This window comes from Nyctibius grandis, chromosome 7 (assembly GCF_013368605.1).
Source record: "Nyctibius grandis isolate bNycGra1 chromosome 7, bNycGra1.pri, whole genome shotgun sequence".
Classification (NCBI taxonomy): domain Eukaryota; kingdom Metazoa; phylum Chordata; class Aves; order Nyctibiiformes; family Nyctibiidae; genus Nyctibius; species Nyctibius grandis.
In genome coordinates this window covers 14,100,426-14,128,317 of record NC_090664.1, presented here as the reverse complement: position 1 = coordinate 14,128,317, position 27,892 = coordinate 14,100,426, and the positions used below count along the sequence as shown (strand labels likewise).

General features: G+C 36.9%; 1 protein-coding gene across 3 annotated transcripts in view; it reads right to left on the bottom strand.

Annotated features, from left to right (window-relative positions):
• NEK10 (NIMA related kinase 10) overlaps positions 1-27,892 on the bottom strand; it is a 99,539-nt gene that overhangs the window by 34,471 nt on the left and 37,176 nt on the right. For all 3 annotated transcript variants that reach the window (XM_068405038.1, XM_068405036.1, XM_068405037.1), the window contains 3 exons: positions 11,137-11,266; positions 10,438-10,508; positions 4,753-4,966 (listed from right to left, as the gene is read on the bottom strand). In XM_068405038.1, coding sequence (XP_068261139.1) covers positions 4,753-4,966; positions 10,438-10,508; positions 11,137-11,266 — 415 coding nt within the window. The remainder of the gene's footprint in view (positions 1-4,752; positions 4,967-10,437; positions 10,509-11,136; positions 11,267-27,892) is intronic.

Sequence of the window (27,892 nt, the reverse complement as noted above, 5' to 3'; positions counted from 1 at the left end):
AAAATAACATCTAAATTATTCAAATCTATATACCTCAAAAAAGCAAACAAATCATTATTTGGCCACCCTCTTATCTCTTTAAAGGAAAATGTTAGGAAGATACTTTTATTATTAGTTAAATCAGCTAGTGTTCTGAGACTCAGATTTGGCTTGGAACACAGAAAACTCAGCTTTGCCACTGGTCTGTTCGGTGACCTTACACAAACTACCTTTCTCCTCTCCACCTTTTCCTACCCAGACCATGAAAATATAAACCTGACCACCTTGAAATGAAAGGTACTATATGAGAGATAATTACAACTTTTATTACTACTTGTTTGGGTCCTCTGTACCCTGAGTTATGTCCGCAACCTTAACCTTTCAGAACTGAACACACAAACTCTATTAAAGATCTTTCATCCCTACATCGCTTCTGTTCTTACATAAACACCAATTTCTATGGAAAACAAGGAAAGATAAGAATTTATGTGGGGAGCTGTTAATGATTCTTTTTATTAGAATTATTTTCAAGCATGGATTTTATGCTATACTTGCCAGGCATGGTAACTACATTTCTCCATCATCATCTACTGACCAGCCTTTCCATTGCCTACTTATCAGCTTCCATACTGGTCTTAAACTACTTATAAACCAGATTCCACTCTGGCTCCAAAAGATCTCTGTTGCTTAGTTCCATAAACCAGGACAGAGAGTACACTCTTTATTTCAGAAAAATTCACAATATGACACAGCTGGAATGAAAAAGGAGGCCATAGGTACATTTTAGTAGAGGGAAAACAAAGTATAAGATAGCTGGCTTCAACAAAACATTAAACTACATGGCAGAAACACTGAATTCTCTGACACCGTGGAAAAATGACAAATTACCTGGCTGCAGAATCACTGGGGCCTTGACTAAGATGAATTAGGTTGTCCATACCTCACAGAGTTTTTATTTCAGGAATAGCTGGTTGAAATTCTTCCTAGTACTTTTAGTCAGAATATTGTCTTTTTTTTCAGAAGTCAAACTTTTCAGGAATAATTATTCTCTTTATTAGAAACCCTCTGACTTCATAAATTTTCCTACAATCCCAGGAGCAAAGAAACAACTTGGCTCCTTCTGTTTCTAAGCCCTGTAGCACTCCCCTGAAATTTGAAAGATCCTAGCCTGATTTATTCTGTCTTATTTACAGCAAGGACACACAATTAGGTCTCCCACTTCTCATCACTGAGCCATACTCCCCTCAGCTTCTGGAGTGTTCTGGATCTTTGTCAGATCCTACCGTTGTAGTTGTTTCTTTAATATACATAATAAAATACCCACTGGAGTGAAACCAGAATTATAGTATTCCTTCCTTGAGAAGACTGGCCATTAACCCCCAAAATAGAGGCATTTTCCTTCTTGTTATGTAAATAGGTGTTTTTTTCAAGTATTTATACAAAACAGAAGTACTCTAACTTCAATGTAAAGCTACTAGTTCTATCATATCTTACAAGTGTCTGGATAGGGCATTGTTCTCGCAAAGATAGGATAATTGCATTGAAATCCCAAATCAAGCAGCTTTCACAGAATCACAGAATCACAGAATGTTAGGGATTGGAAGGGACCTCGAAAGATCATCTAGTCCAATCCCCCTGCCAGAGCAGGATTACCTAGACCATATCACACAGGAACGCGTCCAGGCAGGTTTTGAATGTCTCAAGAGAAGGAGACTCCACAACCTCTCTGGGCAGCCTGTTCCAGTGTTCGGTCACCCTCACCGTAAAGAAGTTTTTCCTCATATTTATGCGGAACCTCTTGTGTTCCAGCTTGCACCCATTGCCCCTTGTCCTGTCAAGGGATGTCACTGAGAAGAGCCTGGCTCCATCTTCATGACACTTGCCCTTTACATATTTCTAAACATTAATGAGGTCACCCCTCAGTCTCCTCTTCTCTAAGCTAAAGAGACCCAGCTCCCTCAGCCTCTCCTCATAAGGGAGATGTTCCACTCCCTTAATCATCTTCGTGGCTCTGCGCTGGACTCTCTCTAGCAGTTCCCTGTCCTTCTTGAACTGAGGGGCCCAGAACTGGACACAATATTCCAGATGCGGCCTCACCAGGGCAGAGTAGAGGGGGAGGAGAACCTCTCTTGACCTGCTAACCACACCCCTTCTAATCCACCCCAGGATGCCATTGGCCTTCTTGGCCACAAGGGCACACTGCTGGCTCATGGTCATCCTGCTGTCCACTAGGACCCCCAGGTCCCTTTCCCCTACACTGGTCTCCAACAGGTCTGCCCCCAACTTGTACTCATACATGGGGCTGTTCTTGCCCAGATGCAGGACTCTACACTTGCCCTTGTTATATTTCATTAAATTTCTCCCCGCCCAACTCTCCAGCCTGTCCAGGTCTCTCTGAATGGCTGCGCAGCCTTCCGGTATGTCAACCACTCCTCCCAGTTTGGTGTCATCAGTAAACTTGCTGACAGTGCACTCTATTCCCTCATCCAAGTCATTAATGAATATATTGAATAGTGCTGGTCCCAGTACCGACTCCGCTAGACACAGGCCTCCAACTGGACTCTGTCCCATTGACCACCACTCTCTGGCTTCTTTCCTTCAGCCAGTTCACAATCCACCTCACTACCCGATCATCCAGACCACACTTCCTCAGTTTAGCTGCGAGGATGCTGTGGGAGACCGTGTCAAACGCTTTACTGAAATCGAGATAGACCACATCCACAGCTTTACCATCATCTATCCACCGGGTTATGTCCTTGTAAAAGGCTATCAAGTTGGTTAAGCATGACTTCCCCTTGGTGAAGCCATGTTGACTGCCCCTAATGATCCCCCTATCCTTGATGTGCCTAGAGACAGCACCAAGGACAAGTTGTTCCATCACCTTTCCGGGGATGGAGGTGAGGCTGACCGGTCTATAGTTACCCGGGTCCTCCTTCTTGCCCTTTTTGAAGGCTGGAGTGACATTCGCTTTCCTCCAGTCCTCAGGCACCTCTCCCGTTGCCCACGACTTAGCAAAGATGATGGAGAGTGGCCTAGCAATGACTTCCGCCAGCTCCCTCAGCACCCGCGGGTGCATCCCATCAGGGCCCATGGATTTATGGACGTCCAGGTTGCTTAATTGGTCCCTGACCCAGCCCTCATCAACCAAGACAGATTCCTCCTCTATCCTGACTTCTTCTGGGGCCTCAGGGGTCCGGGGCTCCTCAGGACAGCCTCCAGCAGTACAGACAAAGGCAAAGAAGGCATTCAGTAACTCCGCCTTCTTTTTATCCTCTGTCTCCAGGGCCCCCACCTCATTCATCTGTGGGCCTACATTGCCTCTAGTGTTGGCTTTACCTGCAATGTGTTTGAAGAAGCCCTTTCTGTTGTCCTTGACCTCTCTTGCAAGGTTTAATTCCAAGGAGGCCTTAGCTTTCCTAGTTGCCTCCCTACATCCTCTGACAACAGACTTATATTCCTCCCAAGTGGCCAGCCCCTCCTTCCATGATCTGTACACTCTCTTCTTCCACTTGAGTTTGCCCAGCAGTTCTCTGTTTAACCAGCTTTCCATCCATAGTACTATTTTTGCAAATTTCATCACAGTTATGCAAGAGAATGACCATATCAAAATATCATAAAATGACATACAACAAGCTTCCAAATGTGTAGGGTAAGAAAACTCAAAAAACATGGAAAATAATTGCTCATACTGTTTAAAGTTATAAATCCTAGTCTGTATCTTTCTTTCATCTCAGTACCTCTTACATTTCAAATGACAGTGGTTTGTTGAGGTTTTTCTGGAAGTTGTCGGCATCCTTTTATTGGAAAAAAAAGGTGTAATACAAATAATGATCTGGGACTGATACGTCAAAAAACTACTAAAAAAACAAAATTATTAACAATTTTTACAAGTCTTATGTTTTGCCAGGAGGGTGAAGACAAAGAATATATTAATAAAAAAAAAATCCATGAGTTTGGGACCAGGTGTTCCCAAAACCCTTTTTCCTACACAGAGGTTCTTCAGTGCAGACTACTGAGCCCTGATAAAAGGAATTTAGGAGAGATAAAATAGCTGAACAGACAAGAGTAGCTGTGTAAATTATAAATTTGCTTCATAATTACCATAACAATAATTTTCACAGTGAGCTTTTACTACACAAAAACATTGTCCTTGTATTTTTTAAGTAAATTGTCCAAGATCATATAAGAGTTTCATTCATTATGTAAAATACTGATGTCCTTCATGAAGAGTGCTTAAAACACAGCCTGAAGCAAATGGAAGAATTTTAAGAAGTATTTCTGCAGAACTGTATCAGACAGTAAGAAAGCATTAGCGGATACCTTATCAGCATCACTGTTCTTTATTTAGCAATCTGTAATTAAAAATTATATTTGTGTAGGTTCCATTTTCTAGGTGTCATTGTGAATCATACACAAGATTATCCATTTGTTCTGCTCTAGCCAACCGTATATTCTCCTACTCACAAACCATTCACAAGTGTGCAGTAATAATTAAACTCAGACTCTATCAAAACTGCATGCACCTCCATAACAATGCCATTTTCCAACATAGAATGATATCGGTTTTTAAGATACTGTTATTTTTCCTGCATAAGCACATCCACAAAAAATGAATTAATACCTCGTTAAAAATAAATTAAAGAGTCTGCATGGAAAAATGTTCTAAAAGGATGGGTCTTTTCATTTTGATTTATTTTCTGTTTTGTTGTAGCTTATTTTCTCTGATATGGCAAAGAATGATAAGAAAAAATAAAGCCTAACATAGGCACTTACTTGTGATAAAATGGGAAGCTGACGGTGATAGGTTACTGCATTTCGATTAGCCTCCATGAAGTACCTCTGGGTTCGTCTCCTCTCCCGATCCAGTTTCTTCTCCAACATGAGATGAGAGGTGGATAAAACATCCAGGTATTTCATCATCACATTAGACAGCAGTGAGCTGACCTCCACTATGTCTGGACGTGCCTCTGCATCAGGAGTCAAGCATCTACAGAAAGAACATTCTCTAATGAAAGCTAATTACCTCTTTCTAAAAAACCTGTTTAGTACCACAGCATTCCTCCATTGTTTTTTATCAAGTCATGCTGGCCAGCACTCTGCTCAAGCCTGCATGGGACAGTTTGACACTGTGCAGCCTTGGTATTGACACACCACAGAGCACAGTCTCTGGCATCAGCTGGAACAATTATCTTTGCCACCAACCGAGACAGAACTGCTATGGGAGACTGCTGCTGTGTACTCCCAGACACACTAGTGAGTGCCTGGTGCCTCTTCTTGGGGCTGGGGGAGACATTGGCCTCCCCGGTGGGGACTGTGCTCTGGTCAAGGCGCTGCACTGCTGGACAAAGCAGCTGTGAAGGAAATAAATGTGCTGTCAGAAGGATTTACAGGAAAATTACAAGATCTTCACAGAGATTTTGCAGAGATGAGACCCCCAAACAATGCAAAGAAGGAGGAAAATCTAGATATTACCCTCAATGGAGCTTTGGATAGAAACTCCCAAGAGGAGGTAGGCTGGAGACTCATGACTTCTGCCAACAGGAGGAAGGCTTTTCCTCTGGCTACAGATATATAATTACAGAACAGGCATAGTGACCTGGGAACCGGTGAGGAAGAACAAGACCTAACAGAGGACACATCAGAGCCAGGTGAGTCTGAATCAAGAGTTCACATCACAAATAAGAAGCAGCAGCTCACAGTCATTTGAGATTGAGGGAACAGAGGCATCCATCTACTCGATCTGATTTGATGATTGTGAAGCCTGTTGCTTGCAAGGTGCTTGGATTCAGGACATTGTGGAGATACTACCAAGACTCATGTGGACATTGGGCTATTATGCCTTGCTGCTCATTCATATGGGCGTGAATGATACTACCTGAAGATACCAAAAGTGACTACAGAGCAGTCAAGTGTGGAAGACAGGGGGCTGAGGTGGTGTTCTCCTCAATCCTTCCAGTGAGGGGGAAAAGGCTCAACTCAGGGTGGACACAACCTGCAGTCCAACACCTGGCTGCATATAGTCAAGAGCTTACGGGTAAGGATCAGAGGAACAGACCAACATGGGTGACATTGTGGTAGACGCCTTCTATAAACCAGCCAAAAATGAAGTCAATTAAGCCTTTGTTGGAGAGATGGAGGAAGCTTCATGATTGCAGGCACTCATAGTCATTGGAGCCTATTAACCACCCTGATATCTGCAGATGGGGTAATATGGCTGAGTGCAGCAATCCAGGAGATTTCTCGTATCTGTTGAAGACAATTTCTTGGTGTGACTCAGAAGCTAACTAGCAAAGGCACTCTGCCAGACCTGTTGCTCATAAACAAGGAAGAACCAGACAGGGATGTGAAGATTGAGGGAAGCCTTGGGCTACAGCAACTATCAAACTGTGGAGTTCAACATCCTGAGAGAACTGAGAAAGATAGATTGTATGGTTACAGCACAGGACTTCAGGAGAGCAGAATTCAGCCTGTTCAGGGATCTTCCTGACAGAATCTCATGGAAGACTGCCCTGGAAGGTAAAGGGAAAGCTTGGGAGAGCTAGCTAATCTTCAGGGACACCTCAAAGCACAACAGCCACTCCTGTGTGTAGGAAGCAGGGGTGGGCTACACAGGAAGAAATACATAGATATTGCCCAAAGGGTGAAGTTAGGAAAGCCAAAGCTCAGCTGGAGCTGAAACTAGCAAAGGATGTGGAAGGCAGAAGAAAGGCCTCCTATAAGTACATTGACAATAAAAGAAAGGCTAAGGAAAACATGGACCCACTATGCAACCTAGTGACAAAGGACATGGAAAAGGCTGGGGCACTTAATCCCTTTTTTGCTTCCATTTCCATTTGGAAACTTTGGCCTTAACTGTTCCAGATCTCTGAGCCTACATGTAGAATCCATGAGCATGAAGCATTACCACACAGCAGAAAATATAGTGAGAAAGCATTTAAGACAATTGGACATCCACAAGCCTATGTGACCAGATGAAATGAGCCTGAGGGTGCTGATGCAACTGGTCAATATCACTGTCCATCATGTCTGAAAGGACCAGAGGGAGGTTCCACGAGACTGGAAAGAGTTGAATATCACACATATATCCAAGAAGAACAAGAGGGAGGGATCCAGGAAGCTACTAGCCAGTCAGCTTCACCTCAGTTCCTGGGAAAATAATAGAGCAAATCCCTCTGGAAGTAATTTCCAAGCACACAAAGGACAAGAAGGCAACTGGGAACAGCCAGGATGGATTTACCAAACAGCAGTCATACCTGACTAGCCTGATTACTCTCTATGATGAGATTACTGGCTCCATGGACAAGGGGAGAGCAGTATATGCTGGGTGCTTTATTTTAGCAAGGCCTTTGACACAATATCGCATGGTATCCACAGGACTATAAGGTATGTAGATAATTAGCTGAACTTCCTGGCTCAAAGAGATGTCATCAGCAGTACAAAGTCCAGCTGGTGGCTGGAAGTAGCATCCTCCAGGGATTGATATTGGACCAGTACTGTTTAACATCTTTATTAATGACCTAGATGATGGGATGGAGTGCATTCTCAAAAAGTTCGTGAACATCAAATTGCAGGGATCAGTTGATACATGGGGCAGGGCTGCTGTCAGAGGGACCTGGGCCACCTATATAGAGATCTGATTGCTGTCTACATAATGAGAAGGTATAGAAAAGACAGAGACAGATCCTTCTCAGAGGTGCACAGTGATAGTGCAAGAGGCAACAGACGCAAGTTAGAACACAGGAAAGTCTGATTAGATATAAGGATTATTATTATTACTACTACTACCACTTTTAATCACAACAGCAGACAAGCACTGAAGAGGGCCCAGGGAAGTTGTGGGATCTCCATCCTTCAAGATACTCAGAACTCAGGTAGACAAGACACTAATCAATGAGCAACCAGATCTAATTGTATCTGCTTTGAGCAGATGGACTAGATGGGGGGGGTCCCTTCCAACCTAAATTACTCTACAGTTCTGTGGTTCTTGCTTCAGGCACTCCAGGCAGCTGTTTAGTAATGGTAATGATATACTATCATGTCTACTTTTAAATCCCCAGAATATTTTGTAGGTAGTACAGGACATTAAAGCTGACAGGGACAGTTCTGCATGTACTATTAATTGTCTTAAATCTGTTAACTCCAGTGAACCTGATAATTTACTACGATTTCCCTGCAGAGTACTACTGCTTAGCTAGCACGCAGATAAGCTTAACCGAACACCCTTCTTTAAAGAAAGTGTCACAGAATGATTTTATCTCAAAAACAGTACTTTCTAAATAAACATAACTGCCATGTAAAGTAGCAGTTTTGAAAATGTTTTACAGTACTTGAACTTCTTGATTTTTATCTTTTTTGTTTAAATTTGCTCAAATCTGTTGATTCGCCTCATTAATTTTCAAACTTTGTTAATCTGTTTTACTTAAAATTTTATATTTCCTTTAAACAGATGCAAGTTTTTCAGCCTTAAGAAGTGTTCCATTTGATTTTTTATTTTTATCCATGGAAATTGGTCAAAATTTCCAAGAATTATGTGAGCTACGAAAGATTTCTGGTAAGTCCTAAATCCATTTCTCGTGCATCTAAAAAAGAAATTATTTATTTATGACTAAACACTGGGTAGACTGATGTTCAGCTCGGTAAGACTTTGATGATTAGAATTCCAGAACTTTCTTTAGTAGCTTATTTAATGAAACTGTATTTTAATAATAACAATACTAACTAATAATAATGATAACACAATGTAAATTTACAGTTGCAACATGAACCTTTCAATGTTTTTTCCAATCATTATCAATAAATTATTTTTTCTATTTATGACATTCATCTTTGAATATGTGTTGTGCTTCAGTCACTCAGAAAGAACTTTTTCATTTCTGTTAATGTTTCCTCATCTATACTATAAGTAAAATCTCATTATTGCTGCTTTTCTTTAATGTTCTTTATTCTTTCTAAATATCTCACAAAGCATAAGCGAAAACCTAAACATAATACTTCATTTAAGGATTAAACCATAGTAAGAGAATCAACGTTTTTTTAAAAAACATTTTATGCTTCCCACTGCTATTAAAATAAGCAGAAAAATTCTTATATGATAGGAAAACTTAATTTTAACATTTTCATGCAAATACCTATTTAATTATCTGTTTAAACCAGTTAGCCTCCACAGCAGCAGTCTCATGATGATATGGGACTTTCAGTGAATCTGTTTAATACAGCCACAATATCTACAATCATAAATAACTCAATAGCTGGCCTTAGAAAAACCCTCAAAAAATTCCTATTACAGAGTTTCTCATCATTATCAGGAATGAAAAGAAGGAAAAGACAGAGGGCCAGATACTCACATAACTTTATCTAAGTCACTGATAAAGATTTGTTTAAAATTTGTAAGGCAATGCAATACATATCAATACTGATATGATGTGACTGGAGGATATTTTCTGGATGTATTTGGGATTACTATATTATTCATAAATAGCGAGCAATGAATTAATAAAGCCAGTTATTCTAACTACAAATATCTGTAAATATTTAAAATATTAAAATTCATTTCAGGACCTCTTAAACTTAAATGTGAGTTCTATTAGCTCCTTTCCTCTCCATTGTTATCCTTCATCCTCAAGGACTGTAAATAACAGAAACCTTTTTGTGCAATAAAACAGTATAAAAACGTTATAGTCTTTGTACAGTAAAGTGATTTTTAGAGATAGAATTCAACATATGAGAAAGAAAAAGCATTTTTGTGCTAAGTGGAGTTTTTCTAAAATGGAAGAATCAAGGGAGCTAAATCTCATAGAAGTGCACCAATTCACTCTCTATACTGTGTCTTACACATTACATTATCACCAGGAAGATGTAACCATAGCTAAGAGAAACACGTGATGAGTGAGTGGAACAAATACAGGCTCATCTTTTCCTCTATTACTGCGTTATCTCAGCTTTGGTATCTCTGCTCTTCTGCTACTAGGATTAGAAGGTAGTGGGAAACATTTTTCTATCCGTCAAATAAACACACAAAACTGTGAATGTGATCATACAGCGATCTATAAATAACATATTGCAACAGGGTTACTTTCTTGACCATAAACTGCACTTGAAAATGACTCAAAATGCTATATTTTCATGGTGGGGGCAGGGGGAAATGATGTGTAGGGAATTAACTACAGCACTGGTATTGTTAAACTTCAGCACTGAGTATAAAGTCTATATTGGCTGGATAAATGTGCTGGCTATACTGGCATGAGTTTTCCAGTTGCATGTATGCAACTATATTGCATGTGTTATTAGCAGGGTAAGGAGATACCTTAATTTTTCTTTAAATCAGAAGATATTTCATATTCAAAGACAAATACTGGCGGTTGCTAAATTCAGCAAACTGTCACATTACCACTGCTGGAAACATACAAAACAAAACATCTTTTCATCAGGATGGCGAAAAAAAACTAGATGAGTAATTACCTCTTAATGGTAAATGACACTTTTTCAGAGTACAGTCCTTCTGGCACAGGTTCATACACAGCCCCTACTATCTGCAAAATAAATAATCATACACAGCCCCTACTATCTGCAAAATAAATAATCTACAGTTAATTGAAGAAAAATATTCCATTATTTATTTGAAGATCCCATATGATAAGTATTGCTCCTTGAAACAACCTGATGTGCATTACAACATCAGCTCTAACTTGCAAAACAACTCAGAACACATCTTCTAATGAAGAATGTCATTTCTAATCAGGTGTCCACATTAATGTATATAATCACTATAGATCAAAGGGCTACAATATCTGAATAAGGGAAACATAAAAAAATCCAATGATTTATTTTTATTGTGATCACATCCTAAGGTGCAATACACAATTCTATAGAAAATCCAATATTACATACATCAAGAAATTTTATATATATAAAGCTCCTATCACCAAATGCAATGATAAAAATATGCTAGTTTGAGAGGTAACGATATACTAACATTTACAAGCAATTTTTGCCATTAGAATGGCAAGATAGCAACTCATACAATGATAAACACTTGTGCTCATTCACACCCCAGACCAGAGAGCAGTTTGTGTTTCTATAACCTTAAACATAAATTCTCACAGATCTAGTGAACACATGCAGAAATAATTGGTAGGTTGTTCTAGCAATTCCAAATACCTTAGTTGCCAAGGAGAGCATATTGGTGCTATAAAATGGTGGGTTCAAGGTTGCCATTTGATAAAGGATGCATCCTGCAGCCCAGACATCAGCCTTCTCTCCATACGGCTCACTCTTTACAACTTCAGGGCTAAGTAAAAAGCAATGCAACCCACAAGTATTTAATTAATTCACCTAAAGTAGGCTTTTTTTTTTAAAAAAAAAAAAAAACCCACTAAATAGTTAGTCACTACAACATATTTTCAGAGCACATATGATTACATTCAAAAGGTTGCATTTATTTCATTTACCAGTCAAATTCTTTAAGTGGAAGTACAATTAATCGCTTTTCCACTTCTACTGCAGTTCTTCTCACAACACTAGTGGTTTATATTTTGTTCACTTGTTCCATGTTATAATGTCTTTGGACTTAATGGATACAAATGAACTACAGCATTCAGAACTTGTTTATAATGATGGCATTTCAATAAAATGGACTAGAGAACAGATAAATATATCACATGCTCTTGGAATTCAGATATCAGAAAGATTTGAATAAGAGTCCTATATTTAGAATGCTAATGGGTATGATTTTACTATTAATGTGAGTAAACAAACTTTACTTCTTATATCATTTTCATTCTTTTAAAACTACTGTAATGCATTCCCTGTGAGGATGCCACATGGAAACTCAACAGCCAGCTAACTGACAACAAAAAAAAAATCCACTGTAAAGATCCATTTAAAGCAAATGGAAGAAGGCAGTAATTTCACTTTTGACTCAGTACAATGCAGATTCCACTTCCTTCTCTTAAGTTCTTCAGCACTTTTCATAAACCTGGATGATAATAATTTACATTAATAGGGATATTTTGATGGTGGAGTTCAAGTCTCAGCAGCAAGTAAAGGTCATATTACATAATGGTTTTTTTTCACTTAACATTTTCTCTCTGTAATTATTCAGAGATATAAAAAATACTTGACTCCTTTCATCTGTAAAATCAACTTGAAAACCTACTTGTTTTCCTTTTCCTTTCAACTTAGAATTTGGAACCAGTATATCAACTTCATGATTATACTACTGATATCTTTGGTAAAATGCCTTACTTTGGAGCTGAGAGGTACTGTGTATATTCAATTAATGATGCAGTCTGGATAAAGTCTATTGCTAGAAAGTGTGCTGCTATATGTACAAAGTGCAGAAAACAGATTTTTAAAATAAATGGGATGAGGTCCCTTAGATAAACTCTTATGCTGAAGAGAAATTAAATGATCTTAACAGAACAGAAAGTCAGAACAGAGGTCATAGTGTGGGGAACTGAGAGAGACTGACAGGTCACACATTTCTGATAAAATTGATCAACAAGATATAGATCCCTGGGTGAAACCTAATCAGCAATTTTCGTTGAATTTTGCTGCTGCTATTACATAACCATAGAGGGCAATACAGGATGTTGAACATGGTGTCAAAACATAATACCATTTCTGTGATCAGACTGTCTTTAGTCCTCATTGTGACACTAATTCATTAGAGGACTTTGTGGAAATTTCATTTTTATGTATTAAATGTATCTATTAGAGCAAACAGCAGTATTGCAACTAATCATATAGATGGTCAGCTCAGTAAGGCCAAGCCCCTGTGTTAGTAAAGTTCTAAGCGTGCTCCTATTCAGAAAAATGAATCTGACTCGAATTTTAAAATCTTTCATTCTAGTGATAATTTTCATGCATAAAGATACAAAGTTATAAACTATTATTTTTAAATTACTAAATAACATTAAAATCCCAAACTGAGATTATTCAAATCTATGTACCTATGCAAAAAGTCGCATAGCAGTCACAGAAAGAATAAGTTGAATAAAATCGAGAGAGAAACAGAAGCAACCACAGCCTGGCCTGCAGAATCTTGTAATCGTGAACAGCAGAGAAGAACCTAGCTTGATGTCCAGAGCAAACAGCAGTCCATTGGGCTAGTGACTAGGAAAAATGTGTTTGTTACTACTATGATTTAGAAACCACAGGAAGAATACAATGCTGACAGGGTTGTAGTTTTAGCATGGTTTCACACAAATGCATAATAGCTTGAAGTTAATGAAGTCATTTGTTCTGCTTATTCATGCTGAAAGACTTCTTGTTCTAAATGTATACCTAATCCCTTTCTTTTTTTAATCAAAAGAAGGACTTGTAGCAGAGTACTACTTGATTTTTTCTTCCAGAACAAATGTCTTTAGTCAGAAGTTTCTGCTATTTAAAGCATTAGGATGACCAATACCTTAAATACTGTCTCATGATTAAGAAGTACTTTAAATTACTGAAGTAACATTTATCTAAAGTGACCATGAAAGCTTTAGAGAATAGAAAATGCTATACTTACATTATGCTATGCTTTGATGGCTAAATAAATTTGTAATTTATATTTTTAAATAGAATTTTCAAATATTATTTATTTACTTTTAAGAGATGTAGTGAAATCCCTCACCATGTTCTACAGGCTTGCCTCACCATCTGCTAGTTAGAAATGTGGGTGGGGTACAGTACTTGTTGACTAGCAAAACAGTTCTGCAGTCAAGTTGCATCTTTTGGTTCCACACTGTTGAGGGATGCCAAGCAGAGAAAGCACCCAGTTCTGTTCCTGTACGCTGCCACCCACAAACAGGAGGGTGGTGGGAGTACATACGGTTTGTCTAATTCAGTTGACAACTGTGTATAAACTGTCACTGTCTGGTCAAGACCAGAAAGAATGAGTAGAACCAGATCCTGAATTTTATTCCATAAAAATCCTCCAAAATCAGTCTTAGCTACAAAGACTGAAAATGAAATTAAGGGTGTAGCATCGGTATGACCAGTTTTTAGTTTATTTGTAAAGGCAGGATTCTTCCATTAATTCTTAGATTAAGAGATCTCAATTGGCTGAAATAGGACAGTGGCACTAACTAAATTTTTAGCAAACAGATGTCCACGTCATAAATGCATTCAGTGTCAAAATAAAATACATAAAGGGAGAAACTCTAAGAGCTGATAAAGAATTTAATTTCCATTGCTCCAAGGGCTGATCATTCTGCCATGAAGCAGCAGTACTGATGCTATACTCTATGATATTCACAGTCTTGGATATAAAAGAGGCAGCAGATACTTACATAATTAGTCATTTAGTTCTTGCAGCTAACATATTCAAGATAATCACTACAGTTTTCCTCTAGGTTTACAAATCACTGTTCATTTCCAAATTACGTATTCAAGCTGAAAAAGCTTACTTCAGCAGTATTATGTTAACTATAGGAGAGTCCTCCACTGAACAAATGTCCATAGCAAAAGCAAGACTAAATTATTCTAAATGAAAGACACAGAAATATACCCACAGAATAATTCCCCAAATCCTCAGCAGCCTTGAACAGACGGTTTTACAACTGTTTCTCAGAAAGTTCACTCTTGCTCAACATATCAGCATTGCTTTTATATTTAATTACAAAGTCTTCTATGCCAACAGCCTTAAAATGAGTCTTGAATTTGATTAAGCCATTGCTTAATCCAAAATTATGTTTTTTCTTCTGAACTACTTTTGCGAAATTAAGCAGCTATTTTAAATACAGAAGATAGCTTTCCATACTACCCCACATTTTTAATGAGGATTTAAAAAAAAAATCTTGACAATATTTGTGCTACTTGTAAAAGTACCATTTCACCAAATCATCTCTACATGGCCTTGGAGACATTTTGGCAATCAAGCTTTCAGTTATAATTTTGCTCACTGATATTATTTTGTCATGGTTTTTACTTAAGAACACTTTTAACAGACATTTACAATCAGACTGTCCCAACCTGAATCTGCTACATTAGTACTATCACATACCTATATGAAAGATGGCTATCCTCACTGGATTAGCTCATGTTCACATTAGTTAGTACTGGATAGAAGTTTGAAAATGAAGGAAGCAGTCCTGAATTTGGAGGGGGAGTAAAGGAGAAGCTGAGGGAATGATGTTTTCAGAACAGCATTAATTTTCCAGAGCTTCTAAAGCTTCTAAGAAATGTTGTCAATACTATAAGGCTGACTTGTCAGGGGACACAATCAGTGAAGATTTCCCAAGCCACTCGTGACTTGTCTTGGTACAGTGTTCACTGGTTAATCCAAGTGCTTCTGACCAGTGTAAGAACCAGCTGGTATGTGTCATCCTACAGTATGAGGAGTATTTTCAAATGAGACATGATTTCAACTAGAGAGTTATGGATTAACTAAAATAAGAGTGATTCTTCAAGACGAACTCCCAGAAGAGATGATGGCCATGATGAAAGAGTAAATAAATAAGAAGCACGCACCACTGTAGAAGATTTTAACAATGACAGAGTTAGTGTTTTTAGTCTTTATCATTCTTCCAATTAATTATTTACAGTTTGATGGAGATTCCTGCTGTTAATGGTGGTTTGACAAACACTCATGCCTAGAAACCATATCTAGTTCAGGAAGCAATCCAAGCTGAAAATAGTTGGAGGCTACCAAAGTATCAAATACGCTTATCCCATTCTTCCTTCCCTATGGATATTGCCTTATTGCCACTGTTGGTGACAGGACAGTAGGAGAGATGGTAGACAAGTTTGCCATATACTGATAAAGCTTTTATTTTTTTTTTTTGGTCCCAAATACTAAAAGATCCTCTGCAGTTTCTATTAGCTTCAGATATCCAGATATCTTTGTTAAGACATCTATAAAATTATACTTGCTTGCAATGGATAGCCTTTTTAGTTGCTGGCAGAACTCACCAAAGCAAAGCAAAGGCAGGGATTTACACAATCTTTGCACTTATAACTGCCACAATTCACTATAAAAATGAGACTACTATACTCTGGCCCAGGCTAACCAGGGATTTATCCAGTAGTGTCTTGAAAACCTTCAGAGGTAAAGACTACACAAACTCACTGAGCAGCCTGTTCTACATTTGACTAGTAAAAAAAAATTTGCCTTATATCAAGTTAGAGTCTCTCCTGTTTCAGTGAATGTCAATTTTCTCAGAAAAGTGCCAAGACCACCAATTTCAGTCCAAAGAATGAGAAAATCAAGAGTATGCCTGTGTTTCGGCACCATTTTTAGGTTTCTATGAACCAAGTGTCTCGTTTTCATTTTACTAAACTACTGCAGGATAATTTGTGTTTGGAGACCAGTGTGAAAAAACACAGATCCACTCTATAAACTCTCCTCTGAATCACAGAAAGGGGGGAAAAAAATAAACGAAGAAAAAAAAAAACAGCTGCTCACCACCAGCATCATCTCAAAGGAGAAAAAAAGAAAAATAGAAAAGCAGTTGCTGCTTGTCACAATTCTTCTCGGGATCGTTTGCTGTAAGCTGCAGGTACACATTCAGTATTATAGCTTCATAATTACCACTAAAAGCAACGGAAGAAGAAACAGGAGCCACAAAAACTGACAGTTTGAACAAAGAGCTTCTGTGAACGTTGCTGAAAGCTATTTGCATTTCTCACCTACAAGAAGAATTCAACACAAGCCTTTGGGGATATTCTGTCTATCCCTCGAGTGATGAAGCTGGAACAGGATTTTCAGTCACCAGTTAAAAACTTTGCCTTCACAGTTTTCTATTCTGAAATGTCTTGCCAAGTAATTCTATAATAATTTATTACATTGTCTTCTAACTTGTATACATTTTTCTCATTACAAATTATGTTAAATATTTTTGTAAAATATTATATACATAGAAACTGTCTTCTTTACAAAAGACACTTTTTCAGGCATCCTAAACCTCTACTGATGCCTATAGCAAAATTCATAATTTCCATCATTTTTTAAAATGTATGAGAGCAGGGAAGAAATTAACTACCTTCAGTTTGCAATTTTATGGTGTAATAAATCCTCTTGCCTCCAGGTGAGGAATGTAATTTTAAAATGGGTCAAGTCAGCTAAGAGAAGTAACTTTCATGTGTATAATTGCTCTCTCATCAGTGTAATCTCAACAGTTTCACATTTTCTACTCCAAGCATTGACTGTCTCTGCCCAGTAAGTTTCTCTACATTCATATAATTTAGTCTATAGAGAGGCAAAACCAATCTGAGGTCATTGACAGGCCACTAGTAACTGTAGGATACAGCAGATTACATGATAATACCTCCCTTATGTTTTTCTAAAATCTTAAAAAAAAAAAAGAAAAAAAAGACCTAGTTTGATGTGGAAGGACACTTTTCACTGCAAATGGTAGTAAAGTTGTGTAGTTTGTCTCAATCTGAAATGTTAATAAGCACTGAGGCTGTAAAAACAAGATCCCAGTAATAAACCACTGTAGCTCTCAGCCATAGTGTTGTTGATCAGCAGTTTAGAGAAATTACTTACTGCTTTCTTTCAGCACATATTCACTGTCTCTCTGTCTAAAATAGAAGTAGATGTTTTATATTCCACCTTTTGGGTTTTTTATTTTACAGTTTTGATAATACAGACATCCCATTAACATTCAACTGATTTGTATCTATTTGAATTTACAAACCTTTAAGCTTTCATGCATGCTAATATAATACATTATTGCTTAGAGATGCCAAATATATTAACTTTGAAAAATAATTTATGGCCTCTAGCAGTGTAATAAGACAGTGTTCTAGAACACATGAAAAACCGCCAGCAATTCACTTCTACTTCACCCATGTCACATATTAATACAAATAAAATGACATTTTTTAAAAAGCTTACTCTATTGTTCTTTACTCCTATTGCTTTGTCAAACAACAACAAACAAAAATCTTCTTCATACCGGAATCATTAAATATTCAAGGCAGAAGCATGTTCAGAGAACAAACGTCCTCTTCCTAATCCCTAAGTGCAGAGTCACTCATACCTACTTTTTCCCCCAGCAAAATTAGAGCACATAGGAAACTGTGAAGGTCAAAACAGCCGTCACATGTGGTAAGTTGCTTAGGCTGTATGTTTGAAAAATATTGTAAGCCAAGATGTTGTTTTGCTCCTGCTGCTCCCAGTCACTCTTTACCACCGCTATCTGCTCTGCTGTGCCAGCACAGGTACCTCTACAGCTGCATTATGCGTCAGACCAAAGACCTGATGCACCTGAAAAACAACCTAAATTATTTTTCAGCCAGGTCAGTTCTCTAATCTAGTTCATCACCATAAGTTTACACAAATGCTTGTGTTGGCCCAGGTGTGGTATGGCTGTTCGGGCAGGGAGGGCAGTTCAGGGTTGGGGTTTTTTCCTTGAAACATTTCATTGACAGTTTATATCACAGTCCTAAAAACAACTGTTACTGGCAGAAATTTGGGAGGCTTTTTCTAGGGAAGAGAGATATTAAACACAACTGCCAAGAGGCCAGCTTAATAAACATAAAAGGAGTTTCCACTGAAATACCACTTTCAGTTTTACTCTTAGTTCATAATGCTCAACTGAAACATCTGTTTTTTACTTTTGCTAAGTAAGGAAATTTAGTCAATCAAAATGTAACTAAACCAAGAAAATATATAAAAAGCTTCAGAATATCTCTTCTCAGTTCCTCTTTCTGAGCATAAAGCCTATATAAACAGCTGCTGAAAAGAACAGAAGAATTTTATTGTCATGACTTCTGTGTTCATACTCAGAAGACCAGCGAGCTACAGTCAACTACTATGTGTTCTCCCATTTTTGAACTCTGTATTTTTTCTGCAAGCGTGTAGATCTCTAGCAGTGAGAAAAGATTCATATATTTATCTGACAGACCTTTTTATATTTTCACTGGTTTTACACATATGAACCTTTAGCACTAGTGAAAACAAGTTCTTTCTGAGTCTCATGGAGCAGTAGCAAAAAAGCACTTAATTGCATAAGTGTCTTTTTTAAAAGTATCTTTAAAACTGAAGGATACATTTCACTGATGTTCACCAAGTATGCTGCACAAGAGACATCCATACCTAAATGTTCTCATGTTTGAACACATGGAAAACAACGTGCTCCAAAAACTCCCAGATATGGCAACTGTGTACTTGCTGGGACACCACTGGGTAATTTCAAAGTCTTCTGCTTAAGTATCAAAGGCAGCAAGCAGAACAAAATAGCTGCCAAGAATTCTCATAACATATAGGATCATATGTTCTTGAAAGCACTGAAGACTTCAACATGACAACTTTGTTCGAATACAATTATGCCAGAAACAGTGTTGCTAGCTGGATAAATCAACCTATGCGTAATTTCACAATGTGGAACAAAGAATTAAACTAAAAAAAGCATGACAGTTATCTGCCTCATGCTATCTAAACTGAACTAACTTCTCTACAATTGTGAACAATCTCACTGTTTTTATATGTATGTGGGTGCATGTCTATGTGTGTCCATATATATATGTGCATATATATATACACACACAGTACTACTCAAATATATATTTTGGGCCTCTAGAATTTTCCAGCCAGAACGGTATTTTGTGAATATTTCATTTCAGAAATACAGCAATTGGGGAGCACGTACAGTATAAAAAATTTACAGTACTATTGACTTACACTGACAACAAAAATTGGGAGAACTCTCAACATAATGCAAGGGCCAAAGTTACGAATATTTAAGTATCCTTTATAAGCAGACCACAAGTGTTGGAGTTTCATGGGCTTTTATGTGCATTTAACCCCAACTGAAGGTTTTCTATAAACTCTTTTTTTAAAAAAAGTTAAGTATCTATTTGCAATGTTTTTTCCCCCTCATCAGGATACAGTCACTAATATAGTATGTAGACACACTAGGAAAATATCCCATAAAGATACAATTCAGTTTGAATTTGGCCTTCTTGTCTATAAACTGTATCTGTTGATCTGGAAAAAAACCACTGCACATTTCTAGGCCTTTAGTTTTTTAAAAACTTGTTTCAAGGACAATTTAAAGAGCCTCGCAGGCTCTATCAGAAAAGGTGATATTTATAGCAAGCTGCTTCTACCTTCAGTTGTCTTATTACTGAAGAACATCAAGAAATATCACCTTTTACACTGTAATGAAAATACAACTATCTAATTAAGCTCAAAATGTGCATAGCTGTTTCAATTGGTTTTATACTTTTGAATTTTCAAGATTATCATATACATCTTTGAGTAAATTATAAGGACAAATTAAAGTATCATTAACATGTAGTTTAGTGTTCCAGTATTACATCCAGGGCCTCTAGGAGGCCTAAAACAGAAAAACACATTAAAGTTCTAATTTACACCTATTATTCCTTCAGACACATCATAGAACGAAGCCTAAAACAACAGGAAGTATAAGCCAGATTCTGAAACTTACAAAATAAAATTTCCCTTCAATGTGATTTTTTATTTGTATTATTAAAGGCAAGCATCACTGCATGGTCCGCACATTTGGTGTTCTTATTCATGCGAAAATACCTAGCAGATTGCCAAACTGTCAGTTTTAACAGAAGTGCTGTAGATAAATTATATCTGTAAGTTGTGGCAAAGTGCTACCCATGTACCTAAAAACTGAAACACTCATATTCTAAAAGGTACTCATAACATGCATCTGACTACTTCTAAGTATTCATCTGACTACTTCTAAGAATTGATTCATTCCAACCAGAGAGGTTTTCCAGTGAATTATAACTGCAACTTCTTGTAAAATGCTTTGAGGAATTGTCTTAAGCCTGTAACCACACAAACAGCTCAAGAAAATAAATTTTTTTTTCCTTTTATTTATGGAACAGAAATCTGAACACTTAAACAATGGTAACGGATTTTGCTTATTGAGCTACACACCTTTCAGAATTGGCCTTTGTCCAAATAACCAAGCTTATCAAGAAATCTCATGAATATTTAAAATTGAAAGGAAGACATGGAAAAACAAGTATCTGCAGGAAGATGACCACAAGCAGTAGTAAATCCAATTCTACAACAACTCTAAAATAAACCTAAATCTTGAATAACTGATTTCATATAAGGTGTTGATTTCACCTAACTTTAACCTTCTATAAGCTAGATTTATGCTAAACTAGTGCTCCAGCTCCCTCTGTAGTAAACGGAGACAGGCAGCTCAAGCAGTTGATTCATCTCATCCTAAAATAGCTGTTTAAGATAGATGGGATGAAATTCATTATTGAAGTGCCTATTTTTTTCCATTACTTTCAACATTCATTTAGCTGCTTGACTTGACTAAAATGCCTAGTTTTTGAATGACTAGATATAAGCAAGATGAATCCCAGTCACACAGAGACTTCTTGCTGACAGTAAGGTATGAATTAGATGACCTTGCAAGTATTTGGATTTGCTGAAATTTAATATACAAGATAATTAACTAATAACTACTTTTCTGTCTAGAAACCACATTTGGTATGGATTAAATGTAAAAAAAAAAAAAAAAAAGCAAGCAGACAGCTCAAGATTTTACCTGAATAAGATGTTAACCTTCATAGTCTTTTTTACATAGAATTTAACATTCCAAATCTAAATAAAGCCTGTTGATCTAGATGCCTGCAAAAACCCTCAGGAATGTCATGAGCACAGGGTCATAACATAATAATATAGGCATAACTTGTTATATATTTTAATGTTAAATTATTTATTGCTTGATGCCTCACTTATAAACATCAGCTGAAAAAGTAAGGCTACATGGGAAATTGGGCAAAGACTAAAGAGAAGGAAGGAGGAGGTTTGAGATATCACCTCATTCTATTCAGCTCACTCCCTAACCACTGTAATGGCTACCCTTGAGAAACAGGCCAGAAGTAAAATGGGACAAGCAACCTGAACTGAACTGTCACATGAACCTGTCATCAGAAAAACATTTAATTCCACAGTCTTCTTCTCTAAATGTGGAATTAGTTCAGGAATGAACTAAAGCCTTTATCAACTCTTCTTGAGATAGGAAGTAGAAAGAAAATACTATACATGCTAATTTGTAAATAGTAAACAACAAAACCTACCAACAAATTACATTTACAACATACTTCTGCATCTCCCAATTTAATAACTGGGCACCTTGATCTCTATAAAAATACACAGATTACTTGTCTGCAGTTGGGATCATATAGCCAATTCACTGCTACATCCCTGGATAACACTGTGCTACCTCTTTAGTCATAAAATCATTGACCCTTGCTTGTGCAGCTTAAATTGTGAAGAGCCTAGACATTGAGTAGTTACCCAGGAAAAGAGCTTTCTTCAGCATAATAGATAGCAAATGTGTATATATATATATATATATACACGTCTGTCTGAAATCATGGGGTATTTAAGTTCAACCTCCTTATGACATTCCTGTAAGCAATGACCAGTCATAACCAAGAAGTTTGAGGACTCTAGGTGTGGAAAATGTCAGTTGCCAATGTGAGTAACATAATTAAAGGCAGTTTTTAACTCTAAATGATTAAACCCACAAAATCTATTCAAGTATCAGCAAATAATTTATTTTTCTCTCTCCCCTCTTTCATTCAAAACAGACTTTTCCATAATGTCCATTTTAAATATGACCCTGATAAGACTAGGGAAGCATCTTAAGCAGAAAATATGTTCATTAATGGTAAGAGGAAACAGAAGGAAAGACCACCGGCTGCTCTGCTTGGAGATGACTCAAACATGAACCTCTTGTTCATTTAGAAGCCATCAATACCCCTTTATAGCTTTTCTTAACCAGATGTCTATCCTATTTCTGATTCTAATTATTTTCTTTATTTCAATTATGCTAGGAGAGTATTACAAACATTCAGCTTCCCAGTTGTTAGTCAATTCTTGACGTGGCTGTTCTTTCAGTCAGATGCCTAGCATACCTCATGCTGCCTCCATTAGTTCATAAGCCACAGCTGGCCTGCCACCCCTTGAAACAGACAGAGAATCTACTACTGCACAAAATAGGAAAGGGTAAAAAGAGGAGAGCAGATCCTTAAAAATCCAGTATTAACATTTCTCTAAAGAGACATGGCCACTTATCGCTCTGATGCTTACTATAATAATGTCTCCATAGAGTTCAAGAACTCTGTTCTGTTTCAGTTTCAGTAGCATGTGCTTTCACTTATTCTACCATTAAAGTTATCATAACAACAAAATCATTGTTCTGTGCAAAAACTCAGCTGTGGGGGAAAAAAAAAAAAAAGCACACAAGAAATAGTATAAAAGAGATGGAAAAAACCAAGGAAAGACTAAAGCAGTTTGAACAATCCTTGACATAGCTTTGAAATCTGGCTACTATGAAAAAGAAAGCAACTGAACAAAACCACACGAGAAACTGAAGTCCAAGACCCAAGTGAAAACAGGAAATAGCTTTAACTGACAACCAAAGACATGGTAAAACAGCAAACACTATTAAGGAAACATCAAAGACAGCAAGATGACATATAATGGCACTGGAAATTAGGCAGCAAAGTAAAGCAGAACAAGAAATAGTAAAGATTTAGAAACAGTAAGGATCTGCCAAGATACCAATACAGCTGACAGGTAAGATAGAAGAGAATGGGAAAAAACAGAAAAAAAACACCAGAAGTATTCCAAGTTCCTGCAGTTCAGATGTCAAAGTAACACAGTTCATCTAAATGTATCTCATTTGACATTACTTAAAATAAAAATTAAAAAAATAATAATTCTAGCAAACAAATACCAGTAACATTGGACTAAAAGACATTTACAAGCTCATAAACTAGTTTGACGAAATGACTAATCTTATTCTAATAAAAAGTGTTCATTCATTATTATTATCTGTTCCTAAGGGATTATAAATTAAAAGTCTTAAGCCACTGAAGGAAAAAACATCATAATTAATATATATTAAAATAACTGTTATACAAGTACTACAGAAAGAATTATTTCCAAGAAGTACATTGTTGGTTTATAATCTGTTATGTTGGTAGAATAGTACCTTTTTTTTTTTCAGACAGCAGTTTAAATTCATCATGGAGTCTATAAAATTATTATATACTATACTTCTATTTTTTTTCAAGCATTAAAGTAACTCTTTAGAAGCTAGATCAGCACCACTCACTTGTTACAAAACAAGTATAGAAACTAACCTGTATGTTTTCACACTACCTTTCATCAAGAAAACCTATGCTATGACTTTAAGTTACTTCTAAGCCTTTGTGAGTAAAACAAGTAGTATGAACTAGTCCACGTCACTTCCAAAGTGGCCTGCTTTCTTTTAGTCCAAGATTTTTTTGCATTCTCTCCTGTCTAGTATTAATTTATGTCTTATGGTGGGGATTGCTATCATTTTCATTGAAATATTTTTCCAGAGATATATACAGATATCTTCATGCTTGCTTTCTTTGTTTCACATCATATCCAGTTTCACTCCCATGTATAATGCTATGTCATACTGGACATAGTACTAAGTACATTTCAAATGTGAGGTGACAGCTGTTATTTGGCCAAACTTGTTACTTAATAAAAATTATATAAAGTTAAATCATTTGGTCTTCTTTTTATAAGTCAACCTCTGTCAACTACTTACAACGTTCTTCCTTGAAGTTCATCCAGCTTATCTTTTTAGTAATGGTATGTCCATAATGAAACAATGTTCTGTGCAGAGTTGCACTGTGGCATACAGACAGAGACAGTATTATCTGCATGTCCTCAGCTATACTGTCCCTGTGGATTACACTTCCTATTGCACTGGACTTTTTGCTGACACGTGTTATTATAAATCTATGCTAAACTACCACCACCACTACCACAATTACAATTTCTTGCTATGTTTCTTTCTCAGAGTCAATACTTGTATTAATCAACCTTCAGAAGATCCTCTGGTAAAAATGATGTATTAATATGCTGAAAGGTTTATTTAACTTCTGTTAGCTTTCTAATCAAATCAGCAAATCCTCTCCGGGAGCCAGCTGTTCCATGAATGGCAAAGCTAGAGCCCAAGACTAGTTTTTCACTGGTTTTCTACTCTCCCTCACCCCACACAGTACCTTCAGTTTTCCTATTCTCTTGGTTAATCTAAACACATCAAACTACTTGACAGCATGAATTGCAGCTTATTTGGAAGGTAACCTTTCAGTTGATCTTAAACACTTTTCTGACTAAAAAGATTAAACTGTGCCTCTACTATTCATCACCAAATTTTCACAAACATTGAAAGAACCTAAACTCTCAAATTTGGCTGAAATTGGTAAAATGGTTGAGAGGCTATTTTTGGAGGAAGAAAAAACTGCTGGAAAAACTGGTAATCAGTTTGATCACATAGCGCCATAAAGAAGGCTAAAAATTAAGTACGTATGAAAGTACAACATACTGCCTCACATTAAATTACCCTTCCCAACACAAAAATGCTTTAAATAGGTGAAAATATTATCATGTCACCAGAATAAGCAATGAGAAAAAACAGCTACTGCAGATCTCTGCATGAAATCATATCACAATATGGATTTATGCAGCACTCTCACAAGATATGCCTATAAAAAAAGGCGGTGACCAGTAGTAGAAAAGAAATTTGGGTAGCATAACACAGTATGCAGACTGACTGTGTAATCCATAAACAGAAAATAAGATCAAGGAATATTTTCTCCTCCACAGCAGAGAAGATGAGTGACACAAGTAAAATACTACCTCTAATTACCACAAAAATGAGAGTTTCTTCAAAACACCACAAAAAGAAAGCACAACAGCTTTAGCACAAAAAGCCAAACCTTACATACCCATTGTTTTTGTCTATCAGTTTTCCAACATTTTAGAACAATTATGTTTCAGAAAGATCAAGTTAGTTCACCAACTAAAGCGACATTCTCACCTACTTCTTGATACCTGAAGGGGTCTGCTCTTCTTCACAGTTTCACAACAGCTTTTCAAGATCAGTCCAAGTTCTCAAGGAATTATGATGGGATTCTCTATTCCATCTCAATCTCAAAATTTACTTCATTTCTGAGAGTTTTTCTAAAATTTCTGGATACATACACAATTACAAAAGCAGTTATCATAACCATGACTCAGCTAACTTTTACTTATATCTCTCGATCTGTCGTCGATATGTCCCCTTCATAAGTTACAAACTTTTTTGTGAAACAAAGAAATGGCAGGTATATGTGAAAGGAAACATCTTTCTCTATAACCATGTACAATTTGCTGTGTATTTTCTGGGAAGGCCTTCGAGACAGCAGGATAATAAAGACTGTCACCACTAACTTGAAGCAGATTGTTTCTGATGACTTACGAGCTGGAAAAGGACTTCAGAATTCATTATCAATTCCCTAAAGCAGTCTTTTCCTCAATTTTTAATGTATTAAGTGTAAACACATCCATTTAACACATTTGGTATTCTAAACATACACATTGCTGGATTTTTTAATTCAAGGACATAACCAATTAAAAGGAATTTAATTAGTATGATAGTAGAACAAAACCTAGTATGAATTAGAATTAGAAACCATCACAATTACAAAACATAATTGTATAAACCCCTCTCTAAACATAAACAGTGTCTGGTATTTTATGCCACAGCTTTTAAAAAATTGCATTAGCGAATTGATTCATTCACCCCCAAAACCAAACATATTTGGTACATATAGTGATATGTTTTTATCTGAACCACTCTGCATAATGCTGCATAGCCAAATTTAAACAATAAGCATCAGACAGTACTTTTGACATTTATTATTTTGTTTCAGTACTATATTGTCTGCTCCAAGAAGGGTGGGTTGCATCTCAAACGACCCAGAACTATTATCCCGTCAATTCAGAAGAAAGCAATTTCTGCCACTCTAAAACGACAATGCTGTCTCACAGCTCTTTCTCTTCCTCCTTTTTTTTTTTTTTTTTTTTGTGCAGGAACTAATATTGCTGCTCTTGGTAGATACGCATTCCCAGTATCTTGACTATTTGATAGGTTTTCACATGTACTTAAATCATACCAAAAGAGACAAACACAAAAAAAAATCTAGTCCACACAATGATTAAGTCTACAGGCTCTGACTTTCGCTTCACAACTTGTGTTAAAACACTCAGTTCACTGCATTCCTCACAAACAGGTTTCCATATCAAAAAGCCCACTGTCACACACAGTACTAGCCAAATACCTTGAAGGTGGCATCCAGTGCATTCAGCTGTTTGCAAAACCTTTTTAGCATTCTTAAATTATTATGACATTGGAAAGACTTTAATGCTTTAGCCTGTCGCTTTAAATATTACTCAAGGATACATTTTAAATACAAAAGACATCAGTTACTGTATCCTTGTTCTCTTTCTGACTGCAGACAGGCAAGGATCACTGCTTCCATGATTTGCCTGTGGAGCAGAAATGAACAAACAATGTCCCCAAAAGACCACTTACTGAGAGACTGCAACATGTTAAGTGACCACTTTATCCTCATGCCTTACATCTAAATAAACTGGACAAAAGAGGTAGAAAAAGAACGCCAAAGTCTTAGCTCTGATGTGAACTTCCATGTACAAGGACAGGGTATGAGAATAATAAAAATGTGGCAGAAGCAAACATTTAAAAAAAAAAAAAAAAAAGAGTATATTTAAATCTACAGAACACTATTCTCAAATAAAAGTTTCCTTTAAAAATATGAATAGACCCAGAGACGGTCAACAACAGAAATCTAACGGGGGGCCGGGGGCGGGGGTGGTGGGGAGGCAGAAAAAAAGAAGTGAATGGACGATAGGATAAGAAAAATTAGAACTTAGTGATCCGGATGCCGTGGGGCCTGGTTTGGAACCTGACTGACACTTCTAAAGACCAATCTAACCTGCAGATGCTTTACCGGTAACTGTTGTTTAAAAGAGCACAGCAAATTCCCAAAAACAGTTTCTCTGCCCAGTATAACTGAACAAAACAAATCAATTATTTCAGAGGAGCTGAAAAGATGGCAAATAACTAGTTACACCAAAATTCTTACTACA